The sequence below is a fragment of the Tympanuchus pallidicinctus genome, unplaced genomic scaffold (assembly GCF_026119805.1).
Source record: "Tympanuchus pallidicinctus isolate F22 unplaced genomic scaffold, pur_lepc_1.0 scaffold1, whole genome shotgun sequence".
Classification (NCBI taxonomy): Eukaryota; Metazoa; Chordata; class Aves; order Galliformes; family Phasianidae; genus Tympanuchus; species Tympanuchus pallidicinctus.
In genome coordinates this window covers 84725321-84742528 of record NW_026294618.1, presented here as the reverse complement: position 1 = coordinate 84742528, position 17208 = coordinate 84725321, and the positions used below count along the sequence as shown (strand labels likewise).

The window sequence follows — 17208 nt, the reverse complement described above, 5'->3', positions numbered from 1 at the left end:
CTCCTCGCAGGAGCACAGTTTAACTTCCCCCTTAACTTACATTTACACTCTCTAGTCAATAGGCAGAACAAAACTTACTGAAAAGTGAGTCTCCTCCATACCTTTAGTCTGAGAGGTTAGAGGCCAGCAGACCAGAGGTCACATTATGACTTCCACAGGAATCTCAACCAAATCTGCTGTGCAGACCAGTAGTGCCCCTTACCTAACAGCATATCTGTCATTTTTACTAATCACCTTTCTGAAGGTTAAAAGTCAAATGGAAAGGAACAACCAGGAAGAAGAGTTTTGCACTGACTTTTATGCAGGAACTCCTGAGACAAGAGTACGAGTATCTTGTATGGTTTTGTTCTGAAGTGTGAGAGGTGGGAAGAGAAGGATCAGGATCAATATCCCTGCATTTTTGACTAGTGAGTTAATCAGCAACATATTCTGTCTATGTCACCCGTAGATCCAATCCTATTCTTAGAATTAGCCCAAAAGTGGCTTGCAAGGGAGCAGCCTTGCTCATCTCTAAGCCATGCTGCTGTGACACTATGCTGCTGTGCTTGTATGCACCAAGAGGTTCCAAAGGCCTCAATCCCAAAGGTACATTCAAAAGTTGACTCAGCTCTGAAAACCAAATTGTTCATCTACACTTCTGAAATTGTCAGAGCTGAATCAAATCAGCTAAATTGGCACTAATGTTGACAATGCTTAAGATCTTAACCCAACTTAAGCTTAACTTGGTAATTTACCAACACAAATGTTAAGCTATCTAATGTATTTGGTTAACATGATTGCATAGGCTTAGCTGTAATAGTAAAAAAGACAGTTTATTCTAAGTTTTTCCATTTCTGACAATCATAACTTTCGAAAGTGCTTCTTGGATATAAAAAAAAAAAAAAAAAGCCTAGAGCAAAATGACACCAGTGAATACAACTTTCATTCTAGCAAATGGATTTGTCAGGATATTCAGTAAAGCAATCATCAACAGAGAAAGTAAACTCCTTTTTCTTCTTTCTTGCAAGGAGTAACCCTCCTGGATGAGCAATGCTGCTTGTGAATAGGTCTAGACTTTACACAGCCACGGGTCACTAATTTAATTAGATTTCAAAGCAACTATTCTACATTTACACTGAATACAATACTTCCTGTACCCTCCCTCATTCTAAGAGGAATAAAACAATCCCACAGAAGTTTACACCTCAATGCATGAGGAAACAACAACAAAGTGTACATGCAATACCTCGAGTTAGATTGGGTTTATATTGTTCAAGTTATTAGTAAAACCTTAACTACCTCATAAGTTATTTTTAGCAAGCAAAACAAAAGGTTTTCTTGTTTCTAGTGACATAGCATTCTCTTCGACCTGCCATGTTCAGAAAATGACTGCAGCCAGCCAGCCAACCTCACTAGCCCACACCCTCCTATTAGTTTTTACCTAATTACAGAAATTAAATCAAGCTCATCTGAATGAATAAAATAAATTAGAAACATGAACTTTACCAGTAACAGCAGGAGCTTTCAGGGGAAGAGCAAGACAGAGCAGAGTGAGCACAGGAGACCTGCTGTGTATCAGTTTAGTCTTCTAAGATTTCCTCCTTTCACTCAAAAATAGGGGCTGCAATTTTGACAGTTCTTTTATCACATCTGTTACCCTCTATTTCAGGCTCTGCAAGGTTACTGCTCTAATCATTAGAGCGATCCAAAGCTGCATGGATTATGCAGTTATTTGAGGAAATGGGATTTTTTGCCCTCACTAAAAGCCATGAGGGAATAACAAGCAAGTTCACATTCTCTTCCAGGAGCTCATGTAATGCTTCAAAGAATTACACAAGATAGGGGCAGTTACAGGAAGTGAAGCCACACTAACAGAAAGGTCCATTTGCCTCCAGTTTCGCCACCTATAAATGACCTGAAAACGCAACACGAAACAGTCACCCTGCCACACGTATGCTGTAATTCAGCAACACGTAGTCAAAGAAAGAATGTCCTATAGCGGTTATATTAACAATCTATGCAAATAAACTGAGTTTGCTACTCATATCAAATAGTCTAGCTTCACACACCTTCCTAAAGCAGAATAAAAATTCAGACTCACTCCAGCTGCTGCATATACTCTCTTGTGCTATGTTCTGCTGCAGGAAAAACAAATACCAGCTTGTACCAATTATCAATTCCGCAGGCTTAATCAGAGTTATCAGGCTATAAACACAGATTCCTTTGGATCTCAGACAAATAAAACACTTAAAGCGTTCATTCCCTAAGCTGGCAATTCAGTTCTTCTGTAGACAGCTATGGCCATCTGCTTTACATGCTGCATACACTGGTCAGAGTTTTGTGGAGAGCAGACATGACAACGCTTGTGCCAATATCTCTGGCAAGTCCAATGCTTGGATTTTATAAGCAGTGTTCCTGCTTTACATGCAGCAAATTAACAGCAGTAAAAGGTGACACTCACAACAGTACAGTCTTTCTGGAAATATAATGTCTACTTGGGCATAAAGATGTTTGAAGAACAAAGAACACTAAAATTATAATAGGCTGTTTACTCTCTTATGTTAACTAGTGTTAATGGCAATGAAACTGAAGCAATTACAGAGTGCACAGAAATAGCACTCTAGTCATCCAGTCCTTGTTTTGATCTGTTGAGTCATCTTTCATTCTGATCTCATGATAATACTACTTCGCCACAATATGTATTTGTCATCACATAATGGAAATAAGAAGTCAGTCAGTATAAGATATCCAGCAGATTTTAAGAAATGAAGAATTTAAGGAGAGCTGCTTCATGGCTTCTAATGAATTCTAGTGCATTAGAAACTTCAGAATCAATGCTGTGATGAAAGGAAAGGCTTTGAGTGCTATGAGACTTGAGGAAAAAAATCATAGTGCATACATGTACATATATAAACAAAGGGCATAAAAGAAAGTAGCAAACACTAAAGGTGAAGTTTACTTTTAACTAGCAAAAGTCAGTGTGCTCCTGTTGTGAAAGGCAGATGGCAAAGCACAGAGAAATAAAGGAGTTTAGTACAGAAAAAAGTTCACAGGCAGGAACAATAATAAAAATGTTAAATGGAGGAAGAAAGAAACTGGATTGTATCTTCAAAAGCAGTGTACTCTGCTATTCATGGTATATGCATATTAGTATTCTCAGTACAACTAAGGAGGTAAAGTAAGTTTAGGGAATGAAATCCCTATCCTGATTTGGAACACTGAAGCTAAAAAATAATTCTGATGTTACTTCTTCAATTTTGGCCTCTTCTACTTAGCAAGTGGTAAGTTGTATCAGCAAGTACTGATATGACCATAGTATTAATGATTAGGACAGAGCCCTGAACATCTCATCAAGCTACAGAGGAATAGTCCCTGTCAAAAGGATACAAGGAAAAAGGGACAAAATACAGGAATCGGGCCGGATAAATTGTCAGAGCTGTGATGAGAGAGCTGCAGGAATTAACAGGGAGATGAAAGCTGTCTTGCATACATCCTTTCTCTTACCTTCTCCTATCCCAAATCCCTACAGTTTTGAGTGCCAGCTCAAAACTGTATTTGCCGCCTGAGCACATTCACAGCTACTTCTATTTCCAGCAGTAGAAAACATACACTCGTACTGCCGTGTTTGTTTTAACCACAGAGATGCTTTATCACTAGTCCAGCATGTGGAGCAGGTCGACTACATTTTATTGACTACAGACAAGCTGGTGGAGGCATTACTGAATAGCACAGACCCATAGGGACCACCAGAGCGAGAACAGATTGGTAGCAAATTCTTATTTATTCACAACACAAGGAAGAATGCTTCAGCAAAGACTCTCAAAGCAAAACACATTAATTAGTTAAGCCTACTCAAGTTTTGTGGCTATTTTAAAATTAATAGGGTTGATTAAACTAGGGCATACAGACAAAGGGCCCTTATCCTTGAAAGCACATTGTGGGTGTGCTGAGAATTGTCTTTGTTGATCTCTGATCTCTATCTAAAAGGATTTCAAGGTCTAATAATGAATCAATGAGTTGAGTACGGTTTTCCCAGATTCCTGTTGCACTGTGATCAGGCTATTATAATAATCTGGGTTTCAAATAGCACCTTCCATTGCACTGTATTAGACTAATGCTTGTGTCACAGACTTTTCAGCATTATTTCTTATGTTATAGTTGACTCATCAACAGTGTGACCCATAAAGCTGAATACTGTAGTTATCTTCTGTACACATCCATATAACCATTTGCATATTACATCAAGAGCAGTGTAAACAAAATAATAAAAGCATGGTGGGTGTCAAATCTCAACATACTGATATCTTCCATGGTACGTGTTCAAGAGATACACGGATTATTTTACAGTTAGGAAGAATTTTATGATAAGAAGAGAAATACTTCAGTCTCTCAAGTATCCAATATTATTTAAAAGTGAAGATAAGTGAGCATACCTGATCCACTTGTGCTTTTTTTTTCAATCTGTGCCACTTGTAGAACCTCAGCAGCTGCATCCCTTACTACCAAATCTTCATTCTGCAGCAGGAGAACCACACATTTCCACATTGCGAGGGTATCAGAGAGACCTATATATACACATGGAGAAAAATTAGGATTCCATTTCTTATTCACGTTCAAAATAATTATGGAGCTCTCTCTGCACACTTAAACATGACAAATTCAGTGAAACACTGAAACAGAGAAACAATAAATGCATTAGCAATACACTGGGAAGACAATTGGAAAGATGATCAAAAATATTTTCTGTATATTTTAGGTGGTTGATTCTGCTTGGTTTAAAACAGTGGATCACACCATTCCAGATCCAGTCCAAAGAATAGATAGCTCTGTATTGAACTTTAAGTTTTGAGTGCTGTGAATTTTCTACGGTTTCTAGGAGTACATAATTCCTATTTGGCAAAAGTTTTATTGCTAGAGATCCACTAGCACACTGTGATCTGCCTGTGGGCTGTTAAACCAAGTTTTGTTCAGATACTGCTGGTAGTGCTGGCCAGAAATGCCATCACCCACAAGAAACATGAAAACAAAGGTTGACGAGATGTAGTGCAGAAATCACAAGACTGTACTCCTCTATTTGCTGGGGTATGATTAAGATGTAGTGACTTTTCATCTCTCATTGAGCATTCTCATTAAAGGAATTCACTGGAACATCCCTTTTGGAGGCAGTCAGTTATTAGATGCTATCACTTTCTGGCGATCACAGAGAACAAAGTGCCCGCTTCATTGCTGCTCTGGTTTGCTTCAAATGTATTATCAACAGTTCTATCAGAGATTCGTATTACAAGGCTAGCCAGACAATTAAATATATTTCATTGCTTGGCCAAAATGAATTGCTTTAGGCTTAACTTCACAGGCAGAAGTATTCTCAAATTTCATATAACTTTCCTATTCGGGAATAGCACCTATTTGGGAATATAGAGTATAATTATTTCAGAAAGAAATTGCTTTTTCCTAGCACACCATACATAATTGTCTTATACTGGCATAGTTAGAGCAGAATAAACATTCTATTCTCTATTTAATGGCCAGCTTTCCCACCTAGACAAGTTGTTATCATACCTGCCAGAGAGGTGGAAGCCTGCAAATGGATTTTCCAGAAAGACTTTCTCTGAACTCTTAAACAACATTAAGGAGAAACGAGGCAATCCAGGCCACACTGACTTGTGCTGGCCTTCCTCCTCTAATGAATGTACTTCAAAGGGAGCTCACTGAAAGGACTGATACACAGTTGTGAAGAACTCCAGACTCAAAGTTCTAGGTTTTATAGCATATTGATTCTCCATCTTTCTTCCCCAGGTCTGATTTTCAGAACAAAGAGCCAATTTAGATGGCTGTCCACTAACACCTTAGGGGCTTTTATTTACTCTGGTAGATAAATGTTTTTAGGGTATTTCCTGGCCCCTTAGTCACACAATCCCCTTAGTCTGTGTTCACAGGAGAAACAAAAATGGGTTGGGGTTTTTAAAAGGAAACAAAACAAAACAAAATCCTACCTCTTCTGTACAACAGACCACACAATTTCACATAACTTTGCTTCTCAGTCATTGTTGAAAAAGCTATGAAGATTTTTGTTGGTTAGCTTTGTTAACTTAAAACAAATAATTATGCCTCTTGTAGTATAATGTGATCCAATTACTAATCATTCTCATCATAGAACATGTTGTTCCTCATTTCTAGACTGAACCCTTTAATTTCAACATTCAGCCAACACAGCTTTATTTTGCTCACAGTGTTAAACTAAAGTATGCCCACATCACCAACAGAATATGCCAGAAAGGTCTGGGTCAGAGAGGAAGCCATGAAATCTGTGCAGACACGTACAGTGGCTTGGAGACATTATAGCACTTCACATTCCTCTCTGCAGAGTTACTGAAAGAAGTTCTACATGAGCTTTTTCTATCAGAATTTAAATACACTTATAGTTTATTTGAGTAAATAATATTTAGTACATTGTCCTCTTAAAATTGTCAGAATAGCTTGTTTGATCTGTTTATGTACAAATGTTGTACATACATATGTACATAACACATTTTGAGTCATATATTACTGGGTTTCATTAGGAAAGATCCAGAATATTCAAACTACTCACCAAGAACAAGCTTCTCACTGATCAGAAGTAGTGATGCTATATTTTTAAGTACTTCAGCAGCTGCTAGCAGCATCTCTGTCTCCTGCTCATCTCCACAAAAATAAATTAACTGTTGAACCCATGTTTTCAAGACCTCTTCTGAAATCTGAAAGCACAAAACATACCAGAGAAATAAGCCATACCACCCCATATCATTGGTCACTATCCCATTAAACTACAAATTGCTGAAGACATACAACCCATCAGTTCATGCATTTTTTCCAAGGTGGTGATACCTGCATCCATTCAAAAGTTGACTATGTCACAGTTAACACAGAAGATTTTCTTATGGTTATACCAGCACTCATAGGCAACACACTCATGGTGTCCCTTCACTACGTTAAAACATCCTTGTGTCCTCAATTCTTCTATAAAAGAAAGCCAAAGATAGGTATTCTGGACTGTAACGAAGAAAAGCAATTTCCAAGAGCACCCTACGTGTAAATTGGCACATGTATTTGGAATGGCAGCAGTCAATCGTAGGCATTTTGGTAACAATACAGTGCTTGATAAAGCAGTAGGTGAATGCAGCTGCATCTGTAAAAAAGGTACAGAAGAGAACCAGCAAGAGAGTAGAGTTAAAAGGCACAGCAGTGCACAAGGACTCATCAAGGGACAAATGAAGGCTTTCTTGTGCTCTGCTCACTGGGAGTATTAAGTGTGTGTGTTTCAGCAAAGCACAGCACAGAGACAGAGCGTGTCCTGCAGATTTTGTACTGGGCTAAGCAAAGTAAAAATCTCATCAGGGATTACAGTTCCCTAAATTTAACTGGACACATGGATTATCTTAAGCAATCCCTCCTACAGATGCATAAACTGAATGTAAGCCCAAAGAAACTTCGATGTAAAACTCCTAGCATACCTGATCCTTTATAAAGCAGAAAGCACTCTCCATACAGATGTCTTAGGTCTCCCATGATTTACATGCTTGTTAGAGGAAGTTGTTCTAGCATTACAACAGCTCAGATCGTGCCAGAATTTTTCACTAGCTCCTCTTCATAAATTATTAGAAAACTTCATAGCAACATTATGTCCCAAGTCTATTTGTGAACCCAAGTTTATATGGTTATTTTATTGTTTATGACTTGAAGTCCTTGCGTTTTGCCTTTTTTAAACAAAAGAATTAACAACATATTTCATTTTATTTTTTCCAATTCCTATGTGCAGTTCTGTGCCTTTTTTTTAATGAGACAGAAGATTGCACACCATACTTGCGAACTGATTCTGCTGCATATTGCATACAAAAATAAAGGCTATAAGAAAAAAAATCAAATATCCATGAAGTATTTTTTGTATGTCTGAAAACGTGAAAAATAAAACTTTTCTAACCTTAAAAGCTGCATTAGCACTGCTCTGTGCATATATATGTGATGTCACAGAGTGGCTATTTTAAATCAAAACAAATCCGAGGCAGAAGTTGTGTTCCTAACAATCTAAATTAAATAGTTGATAAACAGAGTCTTATTTTTACAAGGCTTATTACATTTATTCAATTTGTGATAGAAAATTCAATGAGAAACTACTCTCCTGCTGCCCCAGTGAACAGAAGCCACAGAGAGTTGCACTGTAGGACATGGAATTAATTCAGTACAGGGTGCTAATTTGCTGCAGGCGTTCTTCTTTCCACATTAGAATGACTACTTTGGATGCTATCAGAAGTTGAAATTAATCCATCAGAAAAATTTACTCGTGTATTTAGCTTGGAATTACTTTCAAAGGGATATACTAAGAGAACATTGGTGGAGGATTCACTTCAGAACACAGCGCTGTGCTCAGAGAAGACATAAAGCCATAAAAGGTACAGTGACACAGAAGAACACAAGCTTGGGACTCACGACCAAGAGAAGCCATACTACTTCTGCTACCAAAAACTCCTGAACTACAAAATCATTAGGTTGCTCGGTTCCACTTACCTGCTGGTGGTTCTCTAAAAGATGTACAACCAACTTTGAGGCAAACTTGAAAGCCATGCTTTGAACTTCAGTGCTGAGAAAACAAGGTGAAGAACATACCAAAACAAAGCAGTTACTTTTGCCATCTTTTCATCTCTAGAAGAAACACAGCCTACTTCGATTCCTTCCTGATTATCACCAAGGGTATTTTGCATTACAGATTACAGTTTACATTACAGATCTTGACTCTAGTTAAGTTTGCAGTTAATATACAAATGTAATATGCTCTTAGTCCACCTCTCATGTTGTTTTTTCTATCTACATACTTCCTATAGAAAAACAAATTTGAAAATGGAACCTGAGTCAAAGAAACCAGACATTATTTTAAATGATAAACAAAAGCATTCCGTTGAGCTGGAGTTACATTCCAGGAATCCCTCTTCCACAGCTGCTAAAAATGTCACCACAATGCACCAACCACTGGCTCCTGAGCCTCCATCCTGCCCAGCAGGGTCTTAGAAGAGATGGTGCCTATTAACATCCTGAAGAGGCTGGTCTCTCAGCAGGGAATGGCAACACTGAGCACTAAGGTCTGCTATTTCAATGATTTCCCTCTTCAACAGTACCAGTCAGTGTTATTTACCATGTGTATCTAATTTCATTCCAGAAGTAAACGCTGCACACTATCATTTAAACCTGACAAATATATGCACAGCTATATCATGCTGTTCTACATTTTATATTCTAAATATTATACATTGGTAACAGTGGGGCATGATTTTTATTTAACTTCAAAAAGAGTCTACCACCATTAATAGAAATAGGCTCTCCATGCCTGTATACTTTCACTTGATTTGTCCATTCTTTTATGAATAGATGGACTCAGTAACTTAAATTCAGGGCATCAAACATTGGCATTTTCTGCTGACTTAGCAGAAGCAGCCTGATGAAGGAGTGCTGTTTCAGTACACATACTGACAGAGTGGAGCACACAGTAAACACTTTGGTTTTTCTGCAGGCATATTCAAAGAGATGCTGAACACTTGAACTTCAGCTCAGATTCTCAATTTCTCTGAAATATATACTGCAATTTCAAAAGCCTGAGGAAGAGCTGCCAGTCTTGTCCAGTTAAGACTTCAGGCACTGTGTAACTGTGTGAGGTCTGAAAGTATAAGAGAAGAAAATTGGATCTCCCATTGTACACTCAAACCTTGTCCTGGCTTCATACTTGTGTCCTGATGTGAAAAACAGGTGTCAGCACTTAGAGTACACATCAAATCTACAGGATGGAATATACTACCTGCATAAATCTAAGCCTTGCTGGATACCCACAATGCAGAAGAAACAAACCCTGAATTCAAGTAATCTTGTGAGGACCATTCAGGTCTATGGTTTTAATCCCTAGATTCAATCTTTTTTGCTAATCCAAATGGAATTTGGTCTGACACTTCTACAGACTTTCAACGGATAAAACAGAATAGAATGAACGGCAGATTCACAGTGAATTCATGTATGTTCATCATGTATCATCAACTCCAACCCTTATGGTGTTCCCTGATAACCATTTGCAAAGAGCAGCATTCACTGACTATCATCTAATAGCTGTAGTAAATTATAATTTCATGAAGTGTATTGCTGGGCATTTATGGAGTCCTCACCAGTATAACTTAAGGGCCTTTTTAATAATTCTGATCACATCTAACTTCTCTAAAAGACCTAAGAGCTTTCTTTTTTCAAACCAAGCCACACTCACTTTTCTGAAACATGAATTTTTAAGATAGCTCTAACACCAGTCAATTAGCACTTGAACATTTTGAGTATCTTAAATGGAAGTATTTAAATACACATGGCAGACCGTACCTGCTGGAGTTATCCACAATGTCTAAGCTCCAGGATAAGAACTCATTTGGATTCATTTTTATAGAGCATTCAGTCTTTGGAAGCACATTTCTGAGATCCATATTATAAAGAATTTCCAGCACCTGCACACACAATTCACAAAGAATTTACAAAAAATCCTAGTGAACACATGTATTTGAGGTTGACACTCTATTGACTTAAACCTCACTCTGAGAAGGTTTTGCTGGCAGTGCTAAAAAAGGAACAAAGTTTTTACTTTTACACAAGAACATTCTGCAGAATTACAGCAAAGCTCCTGTTTTATATAAACAAAAAAATTACACAGAGTATTTAAAAAACATCATGCATGTTTGAAACATACTTGTAAAAAATTAAGACTATCATTTACTGAAAGCACATTAAACATCAATAAAGTAGCACTCTCCTACCTTGTAAAAACACTCAAGATTCTTTTCCTTCAGAGCCGCTGAGAGGAGAATGCCCTCCAAATCAACAAGCAAACACAGTACACCTCCTTCTCTTGCAGTCTGCTTGGCATTCACTTTTTTCTGCCAGAGCAGTACTGCTTCCAATGCAAGCAGACGTACTTCATGAAACTCACTGCGAAGGAGATGAACTATTGACAATGATGGCTTGAGTATCTTCATTGCAGCGGGTGAACTGCAACTCTGGATGTCAGTAGTTGATGTCACTGACAGCACTGATATTACAAGTTTGGTGATGCTCTGAAGATACTGCACCAATCCAGGTACTGCAGTCAAGTAGGGAATACCTGTCATCAGTTCCGATTCTGAAATAACTCTGTTCATCTCTTCCCAAAATTCAACAAACTGCATTCCTAAAAAGAGAGTTAGTAAACTAAGTAAAGTTGACCAATACACGATGTTACCATCTGCTGCAGACAATCAAGTGATTCTGAAGTTGAAAACTGTCAAGTATGCAAAAGGCCTCTTAGGTAAATTCAGAAATAAAACAAAAATGTAAATCTTAATTTAAAACTAATTCTGAGTTATGATACAGTTTTCTTAGATAGCATGTCTATTCATGTCTGAATACAAACAAATAAAATAGACTTCTGAAAACTATAAATTGTTCAAAATGTGATGAAAGTTACTGATGCAAACATACTTATATATATATGAATAGAAGTACAGGTAATTTGGAAAGTCAAAACACACAAATACAACTGCACAATCATACCACCCTTCATAGAATAGCTCTAAAAGTGAAAATGCTCTGTTAGCCTACCCAGCTGCTGTTGAAGTCAGGAGAAATAAGGACATGGCCACTATCTGAAAGTCCATCCTTTGCACAGCTGCAGTCAGAAAAGGATACCACCCAGTTCTATCCTGTGTGTATTAATCTAATGAATTTACAGATTAAAGAAATCCAGTATGCTTACCCTATGCCTATTAGCTTTGAACACTTACTACAGCTAAAAAAGAAAAAAGGAAGGAATTACGCAGAAGTCCATCTCATACATGAAGGCAGCAGCATTTTGGTCACTCATACTGGTGCAACCTCCCCAGACTGCACAGCACTTTACTGTATCACCACTTCTTGGAGTTACCAGAAGGATCAGTGCTCTCTGCAGTGCCAGAGTGTTTCAGGCCCCAGTGATTTGGCAATATTGACACAAAATGAAAGAAAGAAACAACTGACAGCTCTCTCTCACACAGACATTATGAAATCCTCGCATTCCTTGAGTTCATCATGAGCAGGAACAAGTAATTGTACAGTATGGAATCCAAGACTTTTGTATAGTTTAGATGTCTGTATAGCTTGTAGTGAAAAGAAACAAATTTGCTACATCCCACAAAATTCAAACACAAATGTGAAATAGGGGACAATCATAAAGAAAACCCCAAGCATAGAAAAGAACCGTGCTGTAACTGGTGTTGAGGGACGTTAGAAGTTTGTTTCTTGTATCAAAATGCATTAAAGGTAAATATAGAGATTAAAGCAAATTTGGCTAGACTTCTACAATATTTACAAGACATTTGATATAGGGAGTACTACCAACAAGCCTATCCAAATTTTACCATTAAAATCCAGAATTTGACACAAAGTTGCAGTACAAATATGGGTTCCTGTTTTGTTGCCCTAGAAGACATTTCCCTAATCCTTCTATTTACAGTTAAATATCCTGCTCTTTCATATTCAAATTATTTCAAAGTCATCTTAGCATGTTTGACATTTACATAGAAACTTGGCATGCTTTTGATTGTCTAGCATGCAAGGCAGAAGCACTTTCCAAGTAATTCTGGACAAGCTTCAAAGAAATTAGGTATTTGAAAAAGATTTTCAGACATATTACCTAACCGTTAGTTCTGTCATACACACTTTCACTACAGTTTCTTTTCTGAACGGGCTTGATGCAGTCAAAGAAACTGCAATATCACTGTGAGCTTCTGTGGCAGGGTAATCCTCTAGATGACACAGATGGCTTCCATCTCATATCATGTAAATTTGTGTGTTTTATTTGGTACGTTTTCCAAAGCCCCTCCCAAACAGAACAGCAATAAAAACCAGCATTACGGCATAAACTAGTATTAATACCTATGTCACACAACAAGTATCCAGCTGCCAGAATTCCTTAGTTTCTCAACTGTCTGGTTGCCCTGGAGAGGGATTAGGCTGTGGTCCCAGTGATTTAGTGTACTCCACAGACAACAGTTTTAAAACAACACCATCAGGTTTGGAGCTTCCCACCTGCTGCATTTTGGTGAAAGACAATTCCACTACCTCAGTTGTCCTTACCACATATATATTCCTAAGGCCTGCAAGAGCAGCCCCTTGGTTTCCTATTAGTGTTGTTTAACATTGAGGTATAGCTAGGATACCTACAAAGAAGTAACAAGAAAACATACAGATTGCAAGGGTCAAAGCTGAAGGGGCAAAGTAAAGAGGAGCAGTACTAGGTGGGCAGAAATGATGAATGATGAGAAGAGAATGCGAGTGTTTTTCATTTTGTCTGTGCCAATATTGCCAACTTTACTAGAGCCTGCAACCCAAGGGAGCACTGATCCCTGCATAAAGGCCAGCAGCTGGCCATGCACCGAGTTTCAGATGTGATGCAATAAATCTTCACTCAAATTTTATAAGGTCAGAATAACTTCACTCTGTCTTCTTCTTTGGAGGGAAAATTAATTTCGTATAAAAACATGGCATAGCTCTCAGAAATGCTAGCTAGCAAAGATTGCAATGTAATACTTTTCTGCTACAGATCCTTTTTTCTGTGCATCAGCTGCTTTTTCTGGTTTGGAAGCCACTAGATGACTTCTGGTCTTCCTCAGTAATTAAGATTTGACAGCCAATTTTACAGAGCAGCTCTTTAAAACTGGATGCCTTAACAACACGACTGGCAGCACAGTACAATTCTCTGCATATTTGCCTAGCCTTCGAACTCTATAATGCAAACCCTTCTATATTCACCTTGTGGTCTGCATGTTCTCCAAGACTTTTTCACACAAATACATACAGAAGGAAAGAAAACCCCTGTCTTATTACAATGCAGAGGAAATATTTCTGCTTTCAACTTTATCACTGAAAAATCTTTCCTGGCTTTCATGTAAATGTTCTGTCTTCTGTTTATGTAAACACTTTTTTCTTTGGCTTATATTAAAATATCTGACTAAACCCAAAAACCACGCTGGTTCCCAAAGTAAATGTCTGGCACTGCTGTTAAAACACAGTAAAGACATACTTTTATTTACAAACAAAAAATTATTTTAGAATTTCATCAACCAGCAGCTGCGAGAAGAACGAACAAATTTTGACTGATCAATTGAGGATCCTGGCAACAAGCAGTCTTATCCAGGAGGCCAAGAGATGCAAACCAAGTCACCAAGAATTAAGAGGATTAATTTTTTTCCCTCTTAATGGATTGCCTCATCTGTGTGGGCCAGGAAGACTCACTTCTAAGAAGGGGCACATCTTACACAACCATTTGGTTCTCCTCACTATCGTGCACAAACATCTCACAGTCTTCCTCATTTCCTTTAAGTCAACAACACTGCAATAAGCATCCAACATCCATATCTTCAATACAAACAACAAATACTTAAGAAAGTAGATCACTTACTTAATACATGCATTCCCTAAACTAGTTCATAAGGTTTTGTTTGGTTTTTTTTAGACATCAGGGGACTTCACATTTTTGGGGGCAGGTTTGAGAGTTTGCTTTTTTATCCTATATGTGATCAACCAATATTCAGTCAGTTATATTAAGTTAAAAAAAAATCTTTGGTCATCTGAAAATAAACAGGAAAGAAATAGGGGCAGAATGGAACTATAAGAACCTGACAAATCTCCAGCTATAAAATCTCCCCAGAATTTAGTCATCTCTGCAGTCTGTACCCTCTGCAACTGGCTGCAAAACTTCTATGATTACTTGTCTGCTTTCTTATTTTCTTCCCAGCAGTGGCAGGGAGGGACTATTCTGAGAACAGACGATGGAATAAATAGATGCATACAGTAAAGACAGAAATACTTTCTTGTACAGGGATTAACAAGCTGTCAGCTGATGGAAGATTCAGCTGCTTTTTCATCTCAGATTCTACAATATGTTCCAATGTGACAGAAATCATGTGAACTCTCTCTGCATTTAAAATGTAGAGTTGCTTCATCACCTTGCCAGCTGATATACAGTACTGGTTATATATTTTGTTAAGACTTGGTGATTTTACATGGACTATTCAGGCTGCCAATTCGACATCTCTCTTGTGTGAGTTTTTTTTTTTTTTCCCCCTAAGTCTGTGATTATTATACATTTAATTGTTTTAGATAAATGCAGAGATCAACTCCTGTATGTACCCCCTTGAACATCCATGCCATCTTCCTACTAGAGGCTCAAGAAGGCAGGAACAAAGCAAGGAAATGGGAAGAATTATAACAGACATCAGAAAACTTACAGACACACTGTATAGTCAGACAACAAAAATTTACAAAAGCAAAAATGAAATACTGCTGTGTCTGCAATACATTACAGGAAAGGAACAGGGTCATGAAAAATTTGAGTGTGCGTCACCATTCACCAAGATCTGCTAGCAGGTAGAATAACTTATGGACCAAAGAGAGGTTAAAATTCCTTGCATTCTCAAACCTAAGGAGATCACACGAATATAGGGATGGCTGAAACATACTCAAAGCTAAGAAGAATTTTTCCTGGATGAATACTAAGGAAATGCACTTTTTTTCATATCTTGCATTCCTATTAAAAGTAGTTTAGGAGAAGTCAACTGGAAGGAGGGAAAAAAGAATGTGTAGGGAACTGGTAAAAGGGAAAAAAGAACAGTGTAAGTCATATTTTAAGTAGGACGTTTTAAAGACATCTGCAATACTTCAACATCAGAGACCAAGTATCAGTACTCCCAACACAATCCAAAACTACAAACCTGAGGAACTACCAGAACCTACTGATAATGAATTGCTGCTGACAGAAGCATCCCTTTGCATTTGCTGTAATATAAATGAAAGTTCTGAAAAAAAAAAAAAAAAAAGCATTTGAACTGGACACTGAGATTATTTTTTCTTATGGTTTCTCTCTTGAATACTACCAGGTTTTCCATCTTTGTTTTGCATAGATAGAAAACCATAAAAAAAACGATGGAAGCAGTGCTAGTCAGTCACTGCAAAATACTGGAATCTAAAGAGAACCTGAAATAAGTTAACGGAAGGATGAGCACTTTCCATCTTAACAGGAGGACAGGATTTTAAACTGATTTTAACAACCACAACCAGTTTCTCTCTCCCGTGTAGTTGTTTATTTCTTCTAACACTTCTCCACAGTCTCAATTCAGCACAGCATCCTACCAATATTATGCTCTATCTTCCTTCATTTACTGCATACCCTCTGTCTTTTCAAAAACACTTTTCCTTTTCCTCCTCCCATGTCTGTGCCACAAGTCCACCTCCTGTCTCTTACATTTCCTTGACTGCCCGCTGGTTTTCCATGCCCCCACTTCCTTTCCCCCAGTATTTGTTTGCATCAGTCTCGGTCAGTTTGCTTTACTGTCTCCCACTCATTTTTGTAATGCCTTCAAGCCACAGCATGTCCATCACATGATCTGTGCAATTTCCAGTCACTCCACGTACATGAGCCTCCAACGATCCCATCTTCAGCTCTCTCAGACTCCTCTCTGCCAGCCTTCACACAGTGAAACAAATATTCTGGTTTCAGCATTATTTGGCAGAAACCACAGAAATGCAGTGACCGTGTTGTACATGGCAAGCCTGCTATCAGCAGTACTCACAGGTATGGGGTTGCTGGCTGCTCCAGATGAGGTGGAAACTTTACAGACCTGGAATCAGGGATTCCTCTGAGCATTTAAAAAACGATGTTCAAACACTGTGCTAAATCATCAAGAACTGGCAACACCAGCGCTCTCTGAGAGCTCTCCTACGTAAAATGGGAAGCTACTTCTTTCTCAGCTTCACAAATTCATGTTCATAAACTATGAGCTACGGATGAAAAAGGGAGGGTTCATGTTTGAAAAAGGATCTTATTCTGAACGCATATTGGTAAATCAAAGCAACAAAAATGCAAGCTGTCTTGATGAATCTTTAGACCACTGCGCTATGGTCTAAAGTCCAATACTTAAGGACTTCTAGATCTGTATGTATTGAATTAGAACACTGCTTATCCAACAACACTCCTTTTTGACTTGTTTAATGTCATGTTAGTAGACATAGACTATTTAAATGATTTTATAAATATGTTTCAAATTTTTACTTTTTTGTGACTCAAAATAATAAGTGCCACAGTCAACACACTGACACACTGAGTTTGTACAATTTCTGACAAAATGAACAAAAATTGCTTTCAATTTGTTCTGGTGGATTTTTTTT

General features: G+C 37.9%; 1 protein-coding gene across 5 annotated transcripts in view; it reads right to left on the bottom strand.

The window, feature by feature from the left end:
• The window catches only part of THADA (THADA armadillo repeat containing), a 218249-nt gene that overhangs the window by 20557 nt on the left and 180484 nt on the right, over positions 1-17208 (bottom strand). For 4 of the 5 annotated variants that reach the window (XM_052698123.1, XM_052698137.1, XM_052698116.1 and 1 more), the window contains 5 exons: positions 10788-11197; positions 10360-10481; positions 8521-8593; positions 6569-6713; positions 4413-4544 (listed from right to left, as the gene is read on the bottom strand). In XM_052698123.1, coding sequence (XP_052554083.1) covers positions 4413-4544; positions 6569-6713; positions 8521-8593; positions 10360-10481; positions 10788-11197 — 882 coding nt within the window. Of the gene's footprint in view, positions 1-4412; positions 4545-6568; positions 6714-8520; positions 8594-10359; positions 10482-10787; positions 11198-17208 lie in introns of those variants that run through there. The other variant, XR_008210141.1, reaches the window with a different exon arrangement.